Source organism: Nerophis ophidion, linkage group LG17 (genome assembly GCF_033978795.1).
Source record: "Nerophis ophidion isolate RoL-2023_Sa linkage group LG17, RoL_Noph_v1.0, whole genome shotgun sequence".
Taxonomy (NCBI): domain Eukaryota; kingdom Metazoa; phylum Chordata; class Actinopteri; order Syngnathiformes; family Syngnathidae; genus Nerophis; species Nerophis ophidion.
In genome coordinates this window covers 51,423,908-51,447,133 of record NC_084627.1, presented here as the reverse complement: position 1 = coordinate 51,447,133, position 23,226 = coordinate 51,423,908, and the positions used below count along the sequence as shown (strand labels likewise).

Sequence of the window (23,226 nt, the reverse complement as noted above, 5' to 3'; positions counted from 1 at the left end):
CCTGGGTTCGAGTCCCACATGGAGTGCCACAAGTCTTAAGATGTGGGACTCGAACCTTGGAAGGTATTTTGGACATTTATGGGACTTTTGCAGACTTTTCCAACTTGTATCCCCCCTCCCCAAGGGACTCGCCTGGGTGTGTTGTGGACATTTTGGGCATCCCAGGACTTTCTCGGCCATACATAAGATTTTATGTTAGAAAGTTTTACTTGTTTTAAGTTTTTTGGTCCTAAATGATCTCAGTAAGATATTACAGCTTGTTGCTGAAAGTTTATGACCTATATTGAGTAAAACATGCTTGAAACTATTTTTGTTCAAATGTCCAAAACACAGCCAGCAATGGTGCACAGGAAGGCGGGGAAGAGGCAGCCAAAAAGGTCCCAATTTGGTCCAAAATACCTCCCCGGGTTCCAGTCCCACGAGTCCCGCCGTCAGCCACACAAGTCCCGGGATGCCCAAAATGTCCAAAACGCACCCAGCAAAGTCACACGGGAAGTGGGGGAGAAAAGTGAGAAAAGTCGGCAAAAGTTCCCAAAAATGTTTAAAATATCTACACAGGTTCGAGTCCCACAAGTCCCACCCCTGGCCGTGCAAGTCCCGGGATGGCCAAAATGTCCATAACACACCCAGCCGAGTCCCACGGGGAGGGGGGATAAAAGTTGGAAAAGTCGGCCAAAGTCCCAAAAATGTTCAAAATACCTACCCAGGTTCGAGTCCCACATGGAGTGCCACAAGTCTTAAGATGTGGGACTCGAACCTTGGAAGGTATTTTGGACATTTTTGGGACTTTTGCCGACTTTTCCAACTTGTATCCCCCCTCCCCGAGGGACTCGCCTGGGTGTGTTGTGGACATTTTGGGCATCCCAGGACTTTCTCGGCCATACATAAGATTTTATGTTAGAGTGTTTTACTTGTTTTAAGTGTTTTGGTCCTAAATGATCTCAGTAAGATACTACAGCTTGTAGCTGAGAGTTTATGAGCTATATTGAATAAAACATGCTTGAAACTCGGCCGTGTTTGAAACAGAAAACATCCAGGTATTACAGTAAATTATGAAGTGGAGTGGCTGACTGGGTGGTGCAGGGATAACAACCTGGTCCTTAACACCACCAAGACGAAGGAGCTGATCATGGACTTCCGGAAGGAAAAACCGATAAAACATCCAACCACTGTACATCAACTATGTGGAGAGGGACTCTAACTTCAGGTTCCTGGGCATCCAGATCGAGGAAGACCTGTCGTGGAGTGCCAACACCTCAGTGATCATCAAAAAGGCCCAGCAGAGACTTTACTTTCAGAGACTCCTCAAAAAGAAGCACCTGTCACAAAAACTGCTTGCATCGCTGCTCAATAGAGAGTGTGCATGTGTGTATGGTATGGCAGCTGCACGGCAGCAGAGAGAAATGCACTTCAGAGGGTCATAAAACCTGCCAAGTAGACCACTGGCTGCTCTCTCTCCCCTCCCTCGATGAACAGTACAGTGCCAGGTGCCTCAAAAAGTGCCCAAAACATCTTAAGGGACCCATCTCAGCCCAAACATAAACTTTTTGAACTGCTGCCCTCGGGCAGGAGATGCAGGCCAATACAATGCTGGACAAACAGATTTAAGAACACAATAGTGTTGCTGAACACAAGGCATAAAAAGGACTGACAGTGAATGAGAGCTGTGTGCTTGCTATTTTTACGTATTTTATGTATTTTTACCTATTTATCTGAGTACATTGTTCTTATGTTTTTTATGTGTCATTATGAATTTGCACTAAATTAGTTTGCTTGCAATTTTGTTGTACAATGACAATAAATATATATTCTATTCTAAATTAGCAAGAAGATTAAGAACAGTTTTTCCCAAATAACACAATATTACCACATACATCAGCAACCAAATTGGAAGCCTTTGCAACCCGTTTTGAAATTGTTTTATCATAATTTATACACCAAATAATATATTGTGGTATATATCGTTATTGGAGGGGGCTGCAATACATTGTATATCGCAATATAGACCACCTATCCCTAAAATGACAGCATGCTTTGTCTTCTTAACACACATCAGTTGTCATTTGTACCTGGTCTGCCAGAAAATACAAAGTAGTGGGAGGGGTCAGTGTTGCCAAGTTAGTCAAATATTTTGCTATATTTAGTGAGTATTCAGACACCTCTCTAGTTTTAATCATTTAATCGATTGGTTTAAAGGCTATATATATATATATATATATATATATATATATATATATATATATATATATATATATATATATTAGGGATGCACCGAAATGAAAATTTGTGGCCGAAGCCGAAGCCGAATAAAATTTAAACGCTTGGCCGAAGCCCGAATACCGAATAATGAATGCAATTTTTCCCCCCAAAAATTATATTGCATAAATAGCCTAGAAAAAATATTTAGACATGTTTTTCAAATAAAGTATTTTTCTATTGAATATTGACATTTTTTTAATATTCCAGTAGCCTTTGCTTTTCAAAAAAAAGCACAAAGTTTTTCATTTATATTAGGCCTTCAAACAAAACATGCATTCCCCAAAAAATAAAGTGCATTAAAGTGGATAAACCAACAACAAATGAATTATTGACCTTTTAGCAAAAGTCTGTTTAGCCACAGTAGATATGCTAATAATGTAAACAGAAGGCTCAAGTAAATCTCAATTAAGTGTGTGCTTGTAACCTCATACACTTATACAGGTAGCCTACACAACAGGCTAATAATGTAAACAGAGGCCCCACTAAATCTCAATAAGTGTGTGCTTGTAACCTCATACACTTATACAGGTAGCCTACACAACAGGCTAATAATGTAAACAGAAGGCTCAAGTAAATCTCAATAAGTGTGTGCTTGTAACCTCATACACTTATACAGGTAGCCTACACAACAGGCTAATAATGTAAACAGAGGCCCCACTAAATCTCAATAAGTGTGTGCTTGTAACCTCATACACTTATACAGGTACACAACATATCCCAACGTCACCACACGTTGGTTGATTGCGTCACCGCGTCAAAAAAATGCGTCACACGCCACTATTCGTCCTTGTTTTTAACTCATTTCACCGAAGGCCGAAAGTGGCTTTTTTTGCCATATTCGGCCGAATATATTCGGTTACCGATTAATCGGTGCATCCCTAATATATATATATTTATTCCTGTGTAGGCTGCTGCCCCCGCGAACCGACCTTGGATAAGCGGAAGAAGATGGATGGATGGATGGATATATATATATATATATATATATATATATATATATATATATATATATATATACCTTGGATAAGCGGAAGAAGATGGATGGATGGATGGATATACATACATACATATATATATATATATATATATATATATATATATATATATATATATATATATATATATATCCATCCATCTTCTATATATATATATATATATATATATATCTATATATATATATATCCATCCATCCATTTTCTTCCGCTTATCCAAGGTATATATATATATATATATATATATATATATATATATATATATATATATATCAACCAATCGATTAAATGTTCAAAAAGGGACAAGCGGTAGGGAATGGATGGATGGATGTTATTGTGATTTTTACCCTATTTTTTGTTTTTAAACTGTACAGTACTTTGGGGCAGTAATGGTGTGTTTAAATTGTTGCTATATAAATAAATAAACCACGACCTAGCTACTGTACTATTTTTCCAAAACGTGAAGAGCGACTAATCTTACTGGCCTGCCAGAACCCTTCCTTCCCGCAAAAGCACTCAGAGCCTGCATTGTCTTGTTTGTAACTAAAACTACAGAAAAAAAGTTGTGTTAAAACTTTGCTTTTTTTGTTTGTCTCTCTTTTTGTCCCACCAAGGTTCCTGCCTCTTACAATGTCCATAACAATTACAAAATCCAAAACCAGGGAAGATGGCTCCTTGTGTAAATCATAAATAAAAACAGAATACAATGATTTGCTAATCTTTTCCAACTTATTTTCAATTGAATAGACAGCAAAGACAAGCAACTTAACGTTCCAAATGGAAAACTTTATTTTTTGCAAATATTAGCTCATTTGGAATTTAATACCTGAGACATGTGTGGAAAAAGCTGTCACAAGTGGCAAAAAAGACTTAGGAAGTTGAGGAATGCTCATCAAACACTTATTTGGAACATCCCACAGGGCCACAGGCTAATTGGGGACAGGTGGGTGCCATGATTGGGTATAAAAGAAGCTCTCATTAAATGCTCAGACATTCACAAACAAGGATGGGGCGAGGGTCACCACTTTGTGGACAAATGCATAAGCAAATTGTCCAACAGTTTAAAAACAACATTTCTCAACAAGCTATTGCAAGGAAGTTAGGGATTTTACCATCTAATGTCCGTAATATCATCAAAAGGTTCAGAGATTATGAATAAATCACCGCACGTAAACCGCAAGGCCGAAAACCAACAATGAGTGCCCGCAACGTTCGATCCCTTAGGCGGTACTTCATCAAAAACCAACATCAGTGTGTAAAGGATAGCACCAAATGGACTCAGTAACACTTCAGTAAACCATTGTCAATAACTACAGTGCATCATTATCTGTAGGTGCAAGTTAAAACTCTACTATGCAAAGCAAAAGCCATTTATCAACAACACCCAGGAACCTCAGACTGTTGAACAACTTAGGCTGTAATTTAAGCAAGAATGTGACAGAATTTCACCTGAAAAGCTTCATAAATGTGTCTCCTCGGGTCCCAAACATTTACGGAGTGTTGTTAAAAGGAAAGGCCATGTAACACAGTGGTAAAAATGCCCCTGTGCCAACTTTTTTGCAATGTGTTGTTGCCATTAAATTCAAATTTAATGATTATTTGCAAAAAAAGAATAGTTTGTCAGTTTGAAAATTAAACATCTTGTCTTTGCAGTCTATTCAATTGAATATAAGTTGAAAAGGATTTGCAAATCATTTTATTCTGTTTTTATTTACCATTTACACAATGAGCCAACTTCACTGGTTTTGGGTTTTGTACATGAAAACGTGCCTAGACTATCAAAGCACTACAAATAGATAGCATTCTTGTGGGAAATAGTCAAATACCTGTGTAATTATTTACCAATTAAAGTGAGCAGAGTGCACTATCATGTGACTGTACCTTGTCAGCGTTGTCAGCGGCCAGCAGATTGGTGGCAAGTGTTTGCAGTTTGTGCTGAGCCATGTTCTTCAGTGCCGCCAAGCTGCGGCGAGTCATGGCCTGCTTCAGGTTCACTGCAGAGTGGCTTAAGGTGTCCACGGTGGCTGGAGCCAGCTCGTCACAGGCGTTGAGTATCTCTACAGCAGTTATACCCATCACACAGCGGTCCAAGGCCCCTGCAAACAAATACCAAATGATCAACCACAAGAACGGCAAACTACCGTGGACTGTTTGTAACTCTCAACGTCAGAATTATATTCCACATGTGCATATAGTAACACAAATATATGTTGGTTAAGTGTGCTAACATGAATGTTGTTGATCGTATTTACAAGCATTTCAAACTCAGAAAGAACCCCACAGTAAGACACATTGCCTTGACTCACATATGAACTTGAAGTGCCATCCCATTCCTAACCCGTAGGGTTCAGTATGAACTGCAAAAAGTCAGTGTTCAAATACAAGAAAAAAAAATACAAAAATAAGGGGTGTTTTATTTGAACTAAGCAAAATGATCTGCCAATACAACAAGAACATTTGGCTTGTCAAGACTTTCCAAAACAAGTAAAATTAGCAAACCTCAATGAACACAAAAATACCTTAAAATAAGTATATTCTCACTAATGAAAAAAATAGAGACCTTTTTGCTCAATATGTTGAAAAATATTCTTAAATAAGTAAATGCTATTGCCATCATCTTGACATAATGATAAGTGCTCGGCATTAAATCTCAGCATCAAGATGTAATATCTTACTGAGATCATTTAGGATCAAAACAAGTAAAAGACTAACATAAAATCTGCTTAGCGAGAAGAATTATCTTATTAGAAAGAAAATAAGTAAATATCACACTTCCATCCATCCATTTTCTACCGCTTATTCCCTTTTTGGGGTCGCGTGGGGCGCTGGCGCCTATCTCAGCTACAATCGGGCGGAAGGCGGGGTACACCCTGGACAAGTCGCCCCCTCATCACAGGGCCAACACAGATAGACAGACAACATTCACACACTAGGGACCATTTAGTGTTGCCAATCAACCTATCCCCAGGTGCATGTCTTTGGAGGTGGGAGGGGCCTATCCCCAGGTGCATGTCTTTGGAGGTGGGAGGGGCCTATCCCCAGGTGCATGTCTTTGGAGGTGGGAGGGGCCTATCCCCAGGTGCATGTCTTTGGAAGTGGGAGGAAGCCGGAGTACCCGGAGGGAACCCACGCATTCACGGGGAGAACATGCAAACTTCACACAGAAAGATCCCGAGCCTGGGATTGAACCCAGGACTGCAGGACCTTCGTATTGTGAGGCAGACACACTAACCCCTCTTCCACCGTGAAGCCCAAATATCACACTTATTCGAGATATTTCATCTTACTTAGATTTCAGTTTTTGCCGTGCACCTTTTGCAGCTATTACAGCTTCAACTCTTTATGGACCTTGCTTCTTCCAAAAGTGCATTGATGAGGTCACACACTGGTGTTGGTCAAGAAGGCCTGGCTCTCAGTCACTGTTCTAATTCATCCCAAAGGTGTTTTATCAAGTTCAGGTCAGGACTCTGTGCAGGCCAGTCAAGTTCAACCACACTAGTCTCTGTCATCCATGTCTTTAGGGACCTTGCTTTGTGCACTGGTGCACAATCATGTTGGATTAGGAAGGGCCCTGCTCCAAACTGTTCCCACAAGGTTGGGAGCATGGAATTGTCCAAAATGTTTTTGGTAACCTGGAGCATTCAAAGTTCCTTTCACTGGAGCTAAGAGGCCAAGCCCAACTACTGAAAAACGACTCCAAATCCTAATTCCGCCTCCACAAAATTTCAGATTCAGCACAATGCGAGTCAGAAATGTAGCGTTCTCCTGGGAACCTCCAAACCCAGACTGGTCCATCAGATTGTCAGATGGAAAAGCGTAATTCATCACTCCAGAGAAGGCGTCTCCTCTGCTCTAGAGTCCAGTGGCAACGTGCTTTACACCACTGCCTCCCATGTTTTGCATTGGACTTGATGGTGCATGGCTTAGATGCAGTTAACCGGCCATGGAAACAAATTCCATGAAGCTCTCTGTGTACTGTACCTGGGCTAATTGGAAGGTCAAATGAATTTTGGAGCTCTGTAGCAAATCACTAAGCAGAAAGTCGGCAACCTCTCTGCACTATGCACTACAGCATTAGCTGACCAATTCCCTGTGAGTTGAAGTGTCCTACCACTTCGCGGCTGAGTTGCTGTTGTTCCCAAACTCTTCCATTATCTTATAATAAAGCCGACAGTTGGCTCTGGAATATTTAGGAGCGAGGACATTTCACGACTGGATTAGTCGCACAGGTGGCATCCCATGACAGTTCCATCGGAGCGGCCCATTCTTTCACAAATGTTTGTAGAAACTAAGTGCTTGATTGTACACACCTGTGGACACCTGATTCTGATCATTTGGATTGGAGGCCAAATACTTGTATTATCATTTCAACAATCAGGGTTGGATCATACCATGTCAAGAAACAAACTTCAAGTGTCTGTTTTCTCAGCTTCTTTGTCATTCCTGTCACATACTGTACTTGCTCTTTGTGGCTATCCATCTTTATATCAACACCAAATTTTCCCACACAACTTCCCCGATTCCTCGATTACAGCGCATCATAATACTCAGTACCATCGTCTTTTGTCTCAAATGTGATTCAGGTCACAGCAATCTCTAGCTGCAACAATTCTCTGCCCTCACAAAAGAGAAGAGGGTTAGAGGAGACACCATTAGCTGCAGACAGACTTGATATCAGGATTGCCTCGGAGTATTGAGTGAGAAGAGAAGTGGCACCATTATGCTGTACGTGTGTGTGTGTGTGTATGTGTGTGTGTGTGTGTGTGTGTGTGTGTGTGTGTGTGTGTGTGTGTGTGTGTGTGCGTGCTCTCTTACATTCACACTTTCTCTCTCACACACACACTTTAATTTCACACTCAGTTACCCTGCAATCTCTCAGCAGCAGCAGCAGGCCCACACAGTCTTTCCCAGTCTCACATGATCATTCAAAGCAAAGTTGTCTGTTTTCTGCAAATCCAATCATGGTCAAAAGTTATGTAAAGAACATAATAATGTCATGGCTGTCTTGAGTTTGCAATCATTTCGACAACTCTTAGTTTTTTGTGATAGAGTTATTGGAGCACATACTTGCTGGTCACAACAATCATTCAGGAAGTTTGGTTCTTTTATGAATTTATTATGGCTCTCCCAAATCTGCTGGGTCATCTGAACACAGAATTTTCCTCCAGAAGGTCTTATTTTTGTCCATGTGATGTCAGATGAAACTAAAATGTAGCTGTTTGGCCACAATACCCAGCAATATGTTGTTGATGCCTTTAATCCCAGGAACACCAAACCTACCGTCAAGCATGGTGGTGGTAGTATTATGATCTGGGCCTGTTTTGCTGCCAATGGAACTTGTACTTTACAGAGAGTAAATGGGACAGTGAAAAAGTTTTTCAGGACAACATAAAATCATCAGCCCGGAGGTTGGGTCTTGGACGCAGTTGGGGGTTCCAACAGGACAATGACAACAAACACACGTCAAAAGTGGTAAAGGAATGGCTAAATCTGGCTAGAATGAAGGTTTTAGAATGGCCTTCCCAAAGTCCTGACTTACACGTGTGGACAATGCTGAAGAAACAAGTCCATGTCAGAAAACCAACAAATTTAGCTGAACTGCACCAATTTTGTCAAGAGGGGTGGTCAAAAATTCACCACTCTAACTTTTTATATCTAATAGTAGATAGTGTAACTTTTTATACCCAATAGTACCTGTGCGCCTTATAATCCGGTGCGCCTTATATATGGACCAATATTGAGTCACAACAGGTCTCACAACTACGGTAAGCAGCCGCCGATTTCACTTTACCCTGTAGAAGAAGAAGCGTGGTGCATGCTGGGATATATGACTGCGCCAGGTGTGCCGTTTCATTTCCATTCCTGTGTTTATGTAAAGACCCCAAATGGGTCCTATTGAGAGACATGATTTCAGGAAAGCAGGAATTGTCACTGAACTGCTAGACAACAGCAGCAACACTGACTTCATTAACGATGTCTCCAAATAGTGCAAAGCAATCATACATCAATAACTCAGCGTTGCTGAAACTTTAATGTCACACAACACAACACAACACAAAATAAACATGTAAAGCTCTACTTATTAAGTTATTCCTCATCCACCAATCCCTCAAATTCTTCTTTTTCAGTGTCCGAACTAAACATGCCACAAGAGTTCTCGCAACTACAGTAAGCAGCCGCCGACTTCATTTTCCCTCATAGAAGAAGAAACAAGCAGTGCATGCTGGGATATATGACATCATTAATGGAGTCAGTGTTGCTGCTGTTGTCTAGCAGTTCAGTGACGATTCCTGCCTTCCTGAAATCATGTCTCTCAATAGGAGCCATTTTGGGGTCTTTAAATAAACACACAAATGGAAATGAAACGGCACGCCTGGCGCAGTCGTATATCCCAGCATGCACCGCGCTTCTCCTTCTACGGGGTAAATGAAGTCGGCGGCTGCTTACTGCTAGACACCGAACTCTATTTAATAATACAACTTTAACATTTGACAACCAAATAATAAAACAAGGTGACTCGGTAAAAAATCTGGGTATTATCTTCCACCCAACTCTCTCCTTTGAGGCACACATTAAAAGCGTTACTAAAACGGCCTTCTTTCATCTCCGTAATATCGCTAAAATTCGCTCCATTTTGTTCACTAAAGACGCCGAGATCATTATCCATGCGTTTGTTACGTCTCGTCTCGATTACTGTAACGTATTATTTTGGGGTCTCCCCATGTCTAGCATTAAAAGATTACAGTTGGTACAAAATGCGGCTGCTAGACTTTTGACAAGAACAAGAAAGTTTGATCATATTACGCCTGTACTGTATATACCTTTATATACATATATACCTATACTGTATATACCTTTATATACATATATATATACCTATACTGTATATACCTTTATATACATATATACATACATATATACCTGTACTGTATATACCTTTATATACATATATACATATATATATACCTATACTGTATATACCTTTATATACATATATACATACATATATACCTGTACTGTATATACCTATATATACATATATACATACATATATACCTGTACTGTATATACCTTTATATACATATATACATACATATATACCTGTACTGTATATACCTTTATATACATATATGCATACATATATACCTATACTGTATATACCTTTATATACATATATACATACATATATACCTATACTGTATATACCTTTATATACATATATACATACATATATACCTATACTGGCTCACCTGCACTGGCTTCCTGTGCACTTAAGATGTGACTTTAAGGTTTTACTACTTACGTATAAAATACTACACGGTCTAGCTCCATCCTATCTTGCCGATTGTATTGTACCATATGTCCCGGCAAGAAATCTGCCTTCAAAAGACTCCGGCTTATTAGTGATTCCTAAAGCCCAAAAAAAGTCTGCGGGCTATAGAGCATTTTCCGTTGGGGCTCCAGTACTCTGGAATGCCCTCCCGGTAACAGTTGGAGATGCTACCTCAGTAGAAGCATTTAAGTCTCACCTTAAAACTCATCTGTATACTCTAGCCTTTAAATAGACCTCCTTTCTAGACCAGTTGATCTGCCGATTCTTTTCTTTTTCTCCTATGTCCCCCCCTCCCTTGTAGAGGGGGTCCGGTCCGATGACCATGGATGAAGTACTGGCTGTCCAGAGTCGGGACCCAGGATGGGCTGCTCGCCTGTATCGGTTGGGGACATCTCTACGCTGCTGATCTGCCTCCACTTGGGATGGTTTCCTGTGGACGGGACTCTCGCTGCTGTCTTGGATCCGCTTTGAACTGAACTCTCGCGGCTGTGTTGGAGCCACTATGGATTGAACTTTCACAGTATCATGTTAGACCCGCTCGACATCCATTGCTTTCGGTCCCCTAGAGGGGGGGGGTTGCCCACATCTGAGGTCCTCTCCAAGGTTTCTCATAGTCAGCATTGTCACTGGCGTCCCACTGGATGTGAATTCTCCCTGCCCACTGGGTGTGAGTTTTCCTTGCCCTTTTGTGGGTTCTTCCGAGGATGTTGTAGTCGTAATGATTTGTGCAGTCCTTTGAGACATTTGTGATTTGGGGCTATATAAATAAACATTGATTGATTGATTGATTGATTGATACTGTAGTTGCGAGACCTCTTGTGGCATGTTTCATTGGAACACTGAAGAAGAAGAATTTGAAGGATTGGTGGATGAGGAATAACTTAAAGTGAGCTTTACATGTTTATTTTGTGTGTTGTGTTGTGTGACATTATCCTTTGAGCAACGTTGAGTTATTGATATATTGTTATTGCTTTGCACTATTTGGAGTGTTACTATATTGTGATTGCACGTTTGATTCACCGTAACTGTATCAGACTGTTTTTTACCTGTTTATTGAATCGAGGAATAGTTCCCCTCCACTATGTGAAATAAATGTTGCACTACAAGTTATACCTTGCTGTTGTTAAAAGATAAACAAAATACCATTTACCTCGGGGGAAATAATAAAACAGCTGTTTATTCATTTTGGGAGTGAACGGAGTTGTCAGAACGCTGGTTTGTAATCTATTAATAAAGTTTGACTGACCTGTCTGACTGTTTTGTTGACATTCCCTTTAGTGCAGCTCCATCTAAAGGATGCATAACGTAAGCCCAGCCTCTACTGTAGCATCTATTCTATGCGCCTTATATATGAACAAAGTTTGAAAATAGGCCATTCATTGAAGGTGCGCCTTATAGTGCGGAAAATACGGTACATGTTATGTAGACCACAAGGAAGTGTTTAGAAAAACATCATAATATGACCCCTTTAATGCTCCTTGTAACCCGGTGTGCCTTTTGTATGAAAATAGTCCAGAACAGACCCGCTCATCGGCAGTCCGCCTTATAATCCGGTGCCCCCTGCGGTCTGAAAAGTACAATATACTATCTAATCATTCTAGAAATGAAAAGCCTCACCTGTATCCATCTGCCAGACGTACACAGAGCCGTCAGAGCATCCGACCACCAGGTAGTCGTCAGCTGGACGCCATTTGATAACTTGGATCGGGAAGAGATGGCGCGATGCTAACATGATGCACTTCCTTTCCCGGAGACTGAGCAGACCAACTGAGTGGTCGCTGGCCACAGAGCAGACGCAGTGCTGCACTCGAGTCTGCAGAGCAAGCATACACACTCAATAATTGTTGACAAAAGCGACATCCAAACATATTCCGTACAGTTTAAGGGTTTCGGGTTGGCTGCGTCCTGTTCCGGGTGGTGTTAGGGCACAGGGGAAACTACAGTTGTCAGTCAGTCACGGACAATTGTCTTGACAGAGAACAGCTTCGGTATTTTTCAGATTATAAGGCGCACCTAAAATCCTTTCATTTTCTCAAAAATCGACAGTGCGCCTTTTAACCTGGTGCGCCTAATGTACGGAATCATTCTGGTTGTGATTACCGACTTCGGAGCAATTTTATTTGGTACACGGTGTAATGATAAGTGTGACCAGTAGATGGCAGTCACACACAAGAGATACGTGTAGACTGCAATAGGACGCCAGTAAAAAACACAAAAACTTTAAATGTTCCATTAAAAATGAACATTAAACAAGCCACTCAAAAATCTGTCAAAATGTTTTAGTATGACTTTGAAACCGCACCGCTTGATGGATTGTCGGCCTATTAGAGCTACCGTAGTCAGAGATGAAAGTATTAATATGGTGTGTGTATTTGGACCGCAAAATGGCACCCATTAGCAGACATTATTTGGAGTTTTGTTTCACAATATTATGCAAAACCAACGTTTCTTACCTTCTGTTACCTGCTGAAGTGTATTTGAGATCTGCATAAGTCCTGAAAATTTGCGCACTCCCGCCACTGTAGTCCGTTTCGATGCCACAGTCTCTAAAGGCCTACTGAAAGCCACTACAACCGACCACGCAGTCTGATAGTTTATATATCAATGATGAAATATTAACATTGCAACACATGCCAATACGGCCGCTTTAGTTTACTAAATTGCAATTTTGAATTTCCCAGGACTTCTTTCTTGAAAACGTTGCGTAATGACGTGTACGCGTGACGTCACAGGCTGTTATGAATGTTAGCGCTGCACACACACACAACTAAAAGTCGTCTGCTTTAACAGCATAATTACACAGTATTTTGGAGATCTGTGTTGCTGAATCTTTTGCAATTTGTTCAATTAATATTGGAGAAGTCAAAGTAGAAAGATGGAGTTGGGACGCTTTAGCCTTTAGCCACACAAACACACGGTGATTCCTTGTTTAAAATTCACGGAGGTGAAACTTTACTATGGATCAGAGGGGACATGGATCCCGACTACTTGTCAACCAGCAGGTTTTGGTGGGAAAATTGTGGTTAAAAAGTCGCCTCTTACCGGATATCAGCTGAGCTTGTGTCGTCCGTACAGCTGCCGTCGACTTCCACACCAGGCCGTGGACGTACACTTCTGACTATCAGGTACTGTTAAACTCACTAAAATACTAGCAACACAATAGAAAGATAAGGGATTTCCCAGAAATATCCTAGTAAATTTCTCTAAAAACATATGAATCCGTCTCAATGCAACGCGATTGCAATAGCGTTTTTTTTTTTTTTCCCAGTCCGTCGCTATCAATATCCTCAAACACGAATCTTTCATCCTCGCTCAAATTAATAGGGAAATTGTCGTTTTATCGGTCCGAATAGCTCTTTTAGTTGGAGGCTCCCGTTAAAATCAATGTGAATATGTGAGGAGCCATCAACATGTGACGTCATCTTCTGCGACTTCCGGTAGAGGCTTTATCGTGGATGTTCTCTACTAAATCCTTTCAGCAAAAATATGGCAATATCGCGAAATGATCAAGTATGACACATAGAATGGACCTGCTATCCTTGTTTGAATAAGAACATCTCATTTCAGTAGGCCTTTAAGCTTCTTCTTTTTCACTATCTTCTAGTTATCGGACATTCACCCTCTGCTGTTGCCATTTCTAATATAAAGTGGCGTAAAGTTCTAACTTATATCTTGCTATGAAAGCACTGAAAATCTACCAGTGTAGTGAGTTTACATTATTCACCTAAGGAACTTTAGTTATTAGAGAGTTCCGGTCGGACTGTTTTTCACGGGACACATTGTTATTGCACGAGTGAGCCACGGACGAGAAAATGCTTCTCCGTTGTTGATTTAATTACAGTCTGAAAGTCATTAAAACATTTAGCTCCATCTTTTGAAACTTCTTCCACTCCCGTCCTTGCACGCTACACCGCTACAACAAAGATGACGGGAAGAAGAGGCTTTCGAAGGTAACCATCCATCCATTTTCTACCGCTTATTCCCTTTCGGGGTCGCGGGGTGCGCTGGGGCCTATCTCAGCTACAATCGGGCGGAAGGCAGGGTACACCCTGGACAAGTCGCCACCTCATCGCAGGGCCAACACAGATAGACAGACAACATTCACACTCACATTCACACACTAGGGACCATTTAGTGTTGCCAATCAACCTATCCCCAGGTGCATGTCTTTGGAGGTGGGAGGGGCCTATCCCCAGGTGCATGTCTTTGGAAGTGGGAGGAAGCCGGAGTACCTGGAGGGAACCCACGCATTCACGGGGAGAACATGCAAACTCCACACAGAAAGATCCCGAGCCTGGATTTGAACCCAGGACTGCAGGAACTTCATATTGTGAGGCAGACGCACTAACCCCTCTGCCACCGTGAAGCTTTCGAAGGTGAGACACGTAAATAAAACCGCCCATGAAACTGCAAGTTCTGAAGCGACTGTCAAAAAGCAGCTTTAAAAAGATCCGTAAAACATAATCTATTCAACATTTTGACCTAAGAACCACCATTACTTTTTATGTAAACCACAAAAAAATGTTTTGAATTTAGAAAAAAAATCCGAATATGACCACTTTAATGCGCCTTATAATCCGGTGTGCCTTACATATGAAAATAGACCTGAATAGACGCGCTCATCGGCAATGCGCCTTGTAGTCTGGTGCGTCCTATGGTCCATAAAATACGGTACATACAAATCAGTAATGTGAACAACAACACTATTAATATAGTGTAGTAACATGCATGAAACAAGATGAAAGCCGACAGAAAGCATAATAAGCTTCCTTAAAAACAGTAGGTGTTTGAAATATTATTAAATATTATGTCACGCCATATCATGGGAGGGAGGACTTACGCTGCAGTTTTCTGGTGGCACAATGAGCTGGGTGATCTCTCCCCCGTGAACACAGAAAATGTGCTTCATCTCGCCAGTGAAGATATCCCAGACGATGACGGAGAAGTCCACCCCTCCGGACACCAGAGAGCGCTGGTCGTAGCGAGGGGAGACCTGGTACGGATACAGGACGCATGTCACCTTGTTCCTGTGACCTCGCAGCGTGCGGTGCGGTGGCCATCCTGCGCAGCATGGGGACAAAGGCGGTGATATATTAATTTGCGTGATGATTTCAGCGCCTATAATCATTTTGTCTTATTGGCTATATGATTGAAAAAAAGCAACAGATGTTATACACTTGCTTTGGGACTTAGTTCATTACCTCCACCAAGGAGATGTTTTCATTGATGCTTGGGTGATGTTAGTTAGTACTGTGTATGATTAGGGATGCACCGAAATGAAAATTTGTGGCCGAAGCCGAATAAAACTTAAACGCTTGGCCGAAGGCCGAATACCGAATAATGAATGCAGTTTTTCACAATTTTTTTTATATTGCATAAACAGCCTAGAATAAATATTTAGACATGTTTTTCAAATAAATTTTTTATTGAATATTGACATTTTTTTAATATTCCAGTAGCCTTTGCTTTTCAAAAGAAGCACAACGTTTTTCATTTATATTAGGCCTTCAAACAAAACATGCATTCCAAAAAAAAATAAAGTGCTTTAAAGTGGATAAACCCACAACAAATGAATCATTGTCCTTTTGGCAAAAGTCTGCTTAGCCACAGTAGATATGCTAATAATGTAAACAGAAGGCTCAAGTAAATCTCAATTAAGTGTGTGCTTGTAACCTCATACACTTATACAGGTAGCCTACACAACATGCTAATAATGTAAACAGAAGGCTCAAGTAAATCTCAATAAGTGTGTGCTTGTAACCTCATACACTTATACAGGTAGCCTACACAACAGGCTAATAATGTAAACAGAAGGCTCAAGTAAATCTCAATAAGTGTGTGCTTGTAACCTCATACACTTATACAGGTAGCCTACACAACAGGCTAATAATGTAAACAGAGGCCCCACTAAATCTCAATAAGTGTGTGCTTGTAACCTCATACACTTATACAGGTAGCCTACACAACAGGCTAATAATGTAAACAGAGGCCCCACTAAATCTCAATAAGTGTGTGCTTGTAACCTCATACACTTATACATGTAGCCTACACAACAGGCTAATAATGTAAACAGAAGGCTCAAGTAAATCTCAATAAGTGTGTGCTTGTAACCTCATACACTTATACAGGTAGCCTACACAACAGGCTAATAATGTAAACAGAGGCCCCACTAAATCTCAATAAGTGTGTGCATGTAACCTCATACACTTATACAGGTAGCCTACACAACATGCTAATAATGTAAACAGAGGCCCCACTAAATCTCAATAAGTGTGTGCTTGTAACCTCATACACTTATACATGTAGCCTACACAACATGCTAATAATGTAAACAGAGGCCCCACTAAATCTCAATAAGTGTGTGCTTGTAACCTCATACACTTATACATGTAGCCTACACAACAGGCTAATAATGTAAACAGAGGCCCCACTAAATCTCAATAAGTGTGTGCTTGTAACCTCATACACTTATACAGGTACACAACATATCACAACGTCACCACACGTTGGTTGATTGCGTCACCGCCTCAAAAAATTGCGTCACACGCCACTATTCAGCCTTGTTCTTAACTCATTCCACCGAAAACCGAATGTGGCTTTTTTTACCATATTCGGCCGAATATATTCGGTTACCGATTAATCGGTGCATCCTTATGTATGATAATATTTAGTAAGGACATTAACCCATAGAGGGGTGGGCATCAGCCAAGGAAAACTCTGGTACTTCTCAGTTAATAATAAATTAACTGTCACTGTTTAGTTATCCAAAAATATAGATTGTTAAATGTAGCTAACAATCAAAGATTAGCATCAATACAAATGGCCCATCAAATCCTAAATAACACTGCATCAGCGCCACTTAAGCACTTTGTCCAGTTTACATCTGCTGTGACAACTAGAAACACACGAACCTCCACCAGGGGGCAGTGTAGCGTACGCAGGTGTACTGAAGTGAAGTGAATTATATTTATATAGCGCTTTTCTCCAGTGACTCAAAGCGCTTTACATAGTGAAACCCAATATCTAAGTTACATCTAAACCAGTGTGGGTGGCACTGGGAGCAGGTGGGTAAAGTGTCTTGCCCAAGGACACAACGGCAGGTGACTAGGATGGTGTAAAACATCTTCTGCACAATCAGCCTTTTCATATAAAGCCATAAAGGAATGGAACGACCTCACAACAAACTTTGAAAAGTCTTAACAGATTACCCTTCCTTCACAATTGAAGTTAAAAAGTGGCTTTGGAGCAATCAAAGCTGCTCACACGGTCAATAAGGTGGCCACTTTGTTTGACACACCAACTTAATGTGTATTATATTTATCCGTGACAGCATTATTGTTGTAAACTGCGAGGTGTGAATGTTAAAATCATGGTTGATGATGAAAGATGTGAACAAGAGCATGTATTGTTGTGTGATGATGTACATGAGGTGTGGTTGTATTGTATATTAAGTATGTGTCCATGAAAGGGCATTTTATGACTTTTCTTAATTTGACTACATGCTATAGTATGCTTTTATTGTCATAATTTCATTGCATGATTTTTGTATCCCTTTAATTTAGGTAGCCAGGGACTGCAGATGGAAATGAGCTATTTAGCTATAATCTGGTACAGAACATATCTGTCTTCGAGCTAAATGTTTCTGTGCATTGTCCCTTCAAATAAAGACTAAACTAAAGTAATCCTAATAATATAATTAAGACAGTTTGTAGGTGGTGGATATCCAAATAAGGATAGATTGGTCTAGGTCACAGGTGTCAAACTCAAGGCCCGGGAGCCAGATCTGGCCCGCGACATCATTTTATCTGACCCTCAAACACCTGCAAATGATATGTGTCAATAAAGTACTTAATAGGGTCTCACTAAATGTGATGGACTTTTTTCGTGCCTACACACCTTTTAAACTTTAACAATAGCCAATATTGCAACATATATTCCAGTATATTATCATACTTTCCAAACATGATTGTCTAAATAAAAATATTTAACTTTACACTAATCTACTCATCAAATTAATAAAAATGACAATAAATTGTATGTTGTTCTTTACAGCACATTACTGTAAATTGATAAATAAACTACTTCTGTTTTTTGCATTAAAATTCTGTTGACTGAGCTGACAGTTTTTGACTGTAAAATCCCTCCAGAGACCTTTTCTGTGAACTGTTACTACCTTTTCTTTGAACTCTTGTAATCAAAGGCGATGGCTGTTTACGACCCCCGTTCCTTAGAACCAGCTGTTGCCATGTAATCAGGGAAAGTCCAAATAAAAGAGGAGACGTACAATCTTTGGTCAGAGCGTGATAGAGACTGTACAAAAGTACAGCCCAGACGCTCTCTCCTCAATTGAGCCAAATTTGATTATGTCCCTGTTGAATTATTTGCTTATGTCTTGTTTAATAGATGTCATCAGTGTTTGAACCTGACAAATATAATGTTGTTAAAAACAATGTAAATTTAACACAAAACTTCTGGCAACTAAGCTGCCGGCTTTTTCCGTAAACTACTCCAAAAAACAGTGGTACAGATTTTCCATTTACAGTAAAATGTTGTAAAAAAATAAAAAACACTATATTTTACAGTAAAATTCTGTAAATTTATATATATAATTATAATAAATAATTATTATATAATTAATAATTAAATCCGGAGTCAAATGCATACATTAATCGCTGTTACAAGCGGCCCTCTGTTGGCAGCCATAACTGCCATGTGGCCCTTGATGAAAACCAGTTTGACATCCCTGGTCTAGGTCGAGGTCTGCATTGGACTTTACGTCGTTAAACGTTTTGTGTGAGATTAACAATCTTCCTTTGTATCTTCATGTAAACCCTCACCTCTTCTAAGCATGTGTTCTCCCTGAAGCAACTGAACGATTGCGGTCTGGGTAGCAGGAACCAGAATGATGCTGCCATCTTCTCTTCCGCACACCAGTCTACCCTGGGAGGGGATGTAGACGCTGGCTGTCACCTGAGGGACATGATAGACATTTCAAGTGAGGAAAACTATACATTATTCAGTTAGGCTATTCCATTCACAGAGAGACTCCAACCTTAATGGGCTCCTCCTTGCCAGGCAGGACACTTAGCTGGTCAATGATTCCAGAAGACATCGGAGTCAACTTATCAAATGCCGCTTGCAGACTGATGGTGAATGACACCTGCAGGTCTACAAAGACGCAGGTAAGTGGTGAGTTTAGATCAAAATATTAGATACAAGAAACAAAAATATGTTGAAGAGGTTCATTTAGCCATACCATGAATTGATTAACTTGGACCCCAACTTAAACAAGTTGAAAAACTTATTGGGGTGTTACCATTTAGTGGTCAACTGTACGGAATATGTACTGAACTGTGCAATCTACTAATAAAAGTTTCAATCGATCAATCAATCAAGCCTACTGACATGTATTTATAAATGGTGGATTTATACAGGCTAGTAAAGTAAAGTTTTGTAGCTGACAAGTTTAGGCTACCTTGCTTCTGCAGCCTTCATCAGAGGTGTCACGTGATTTTAGCGTGACACCGCTAACATCCCGCTAGGGGTGTAACGGTACGTGTATTTGTATTGAACCGTTTTGGTACCGGGGTTTCGGTTCGGTACGAGGGTGTACCCAACGAGTTTCTAAGCTGCAGTCTTAACAAGCTGCTCTGCTTCTTCTGCCTCTGTCTCAGCACCCAGCATTGTCCCACCCACACAACCATCTGATTGGTTACATATATAGCGGTAACACCCAATCAGCAGTGTGTATTCAGAGCGCATGTAGTAAATGCTACAGCGTCGAGCAGATAGGTGTTTAGCAGGTGAGCATAAGGCAGCGTACTCTCCCCAAATGATAATAAACACCTCCCAGTCAACTAGTACTAACATCACTATGAGCTCGTTGACCTTCTAGAAACTTAAACTGCAGGTCAGCTCGCTTGCAGTTCTGGCTTGAGGTGAAGGCTAATTAGCTTTTAGCGTAACGTTAGCTCATTTTGCGGTGTGTGTGTGTTTTACGGACAGAAAATCTTTGAATGGCAGGGTCTCTGCTATCACATGTTGATACAGATACAACATTTAAATAATAAAAATCAACTACAGGCTTCCCAAATGCTGTAATAAAAAAAGCATGATGAGTTGACTTGAAACTGTTTTATGTTGCACTTTTTATATGTAGAAGAAAAGTTTTGTCATTTTATTTAATTTGAGCAACAATTTGAGGCAGTTTGATGTTGATTAACGAGGGCAGAATTATTATAGTGTTCCCAATGTTAAAAGGATGAAGCCATTGTTTACAATTTTGGTAAATAAATAACCCAAAAATTTATATTTTGTTGTTTTCTTGCTGTACCAAAAATGAACAAAACCGTGACTTCTAAACCGAGGTACGTACTGAACTGAAATGCTTGTGTACCGTTAGGCCCCTACATCATGTGGCATATTAGTAATTATAATACATTACTATTGTTATCATCATGAGTCATTTTATCATAATCTCTTCCTATTAACGTCTGCAATGTATAATCTATTCTATTTAAATACTATTACATTTCAATTATGACAGTGTTGTTTTACTCATTAGGTTAAATCGGGGACCTTGGCTACTACATTTGTGTGCAGGTATGCCAGGAAAATTAAATGAAATGCTAACCTGCAGGAGTGGACAGTTGCTGTGGAGGCGAGGCATCCGGAATGTTCCACAGTGACAGTTTGCCTGCAGAATCTCCCTGAATAAGCAGCTTGAGGAAGGGCTCTCGTCGACCAAAAAAGAAGCGAGTCACAGGAGGACAGATGAGGAGCTGGGAAGTGGTTAGAGAGAAGAATTAACCTCAACGCGAACATCTGTGACCTATTAAGTCATTAATGTTATTTTGAATGGAAGAAACTCTAACAGCTTCCGAATAATTTTAAATATTTTGATACTTCAGTCTAAAAAGTGGCTAAAGCGTATTTCAACGTTAAATTTAAGACTTTTGAGGAACTTTTTTAAAACCATATTAAAAATAACCTAAGACCATTTTACAACTATACAGACAAAAAAGTAAAATGACATGAAGGACATTTCCAGGGCCAGAATGAGTTCATGAATGTATGAATTCATTCTCCGCTCTTTGACATTGGGAAACAAAATGGTTGAAGTAAATAAAATATTAAATAATATAAAAATGAAAATTTCACAGATAACCAATGAGATTACAGAGCCAACATTTCAACATCAACGGCATGAATCAAAATAACGAAAGAGATCACCAATTCAATAGATGGCAAGAAGAGTTCTGCCAAATGTGTTTATGGATTTAACAAAAGCATTTCAATCAATCATAATATCTTAAACAAATTAGAACGGCATCAGAGGGTTGGTCTTGAATGTTAGGGAGGTAAGATTGCATTCATGTTATCTTCTACAAGTCTCTTTATATGTTCAATTATAACATGAAGCTTTTTGTCATCTTGAAAAATGCACAATTATACTGTAAGAGCAGAGGAGATATGAAGGACACAAAATGGCTGTGCGCAATTTAGCCTTTTTTTGTTTGTTTTCTGGCACTGTTTAAGTTACCAGGCAGAAGTGTGACCACTAACAAGAATTCCTGGTTTCTTCTTCACTCTCAGGCTGTCCTCTGCAGCCCAAACTGTGTAATTACACTTCACTACACAATATTAGTACAAGTTAGCATACTTGCCCACCTGGAGACCTCCGAATTCGGGAGATTGGGGGGTTGTTGAGTTGGTGGGGGTGGCGAGGTTAAGGGAGTATATTTATAGCTATATTTCACTTAAAGCAGGGGTGTCCAAACTTTTTCCACTGAGGGCCGCACACAGAAAAATTGAAGCATGCGGGCACCAGTTTGATATTTTTCATTTTCAAACCATAACAAAATATATGGATTTTTTTTTTTTTAACCTTTAGGGCTCCCGGGGACCATAATTGGTCTCAGTCATTAAAACGTTAAAAATAAGTCAATTTTTTTTTTTATTTAACGCTTATGGTAAATCTCTATTTCAACCTCAGGTTGATATAAAATTTGTTTTTTTTATAGTAAAACTGGAAATATTCTATATTTAGCTCTAAAAGATTAATAATGCAGGACACCATTGATTCTAATTATTTAATATTTCTGAGTAACCACAGTGAAAATATTAATAAAATCCCAATAAATATAATTGTGATCAAACTCATAAAGTGATACATTTTTCTTTGTTTTTTTTTAACTTTCAGCACTCAAATTACGAGATCAACTTCAGATATAAATGTCGATTTTACGTTTGAACTATTATTTTGTTTGTTTTTTATGCTCTTTTGCAACAACAAAAAAACTGATGTTTTTATATGGCAACCACACAATATGTGCAATATTTTTTCCACATAAAACATTTTTAAGTAATGGAGCCTTGAATAGGTCAATAACATATATGTTTTAGAAAACATTTTTTTAGCAATGGCAAAGAAAAAGAAAAAGAAAAAGAAAGAAAGACAAGAGAAAAAAAATCAGCCTGCATGGCAGCTCTGTGTCAACATTGCAACTTTTTCTCGTTAGATTTCACCTCATTCCACTTTTTAAATGTTTGTTTTAATTTTTGCAATGCTATCAATTTTTTAGTTTTTGCAGAATGTGTGGCGGGCCGGTAAACAATTAGCTGCGGGCCACAAACGGCCCC

At 39.7% G+C, this 23,226-nt stretch overlaps 1 protein-coding gene across 1 annotated transcript in view; it reads right to left on the bottom strand.

Annotated features, from left to right (window-relative positions):
• The window catches only part of LOC133536558 (WD repeat-containing protein 7-like), a 134,042-nt gene extending 112,375 nt beyond the window's left edge, over positions 1-21,667 (bottom strand). Inside the window, exons 1-7 of the mRNA XM_061877186.1 lie at positions 21,602-21,667; positions 21,218-21,365; positions 19,637-19,752; positions 19,422-19,554; positions 15,425-15,645; positions 12,202-12,397; positions 5,133-5,347 (exon numbers count right to left, since the gene is read on the bottom strand). Coding sequence (XP_061733170.1) covers positions 5,133-5,347; positions 12,202-12,397; positions 15,425-15,645; positions 19,422-19,554; positions 19,637-19,752; positions 21,218-21,365; positions 21,602-21,667 — 1,095 coding nt within the window. The remainder of the gene's footprint in view (positions 1-5,132; positions 5,348-12,201; positions 12,398-15,424; positions 15,646-19,421; positions 19,555-19,636; positions 19,753-21,217; positions 21,366-21,601) is intronic.
• Positions 21,668-23,226: the final 1,559 nt, after the last annotated feature.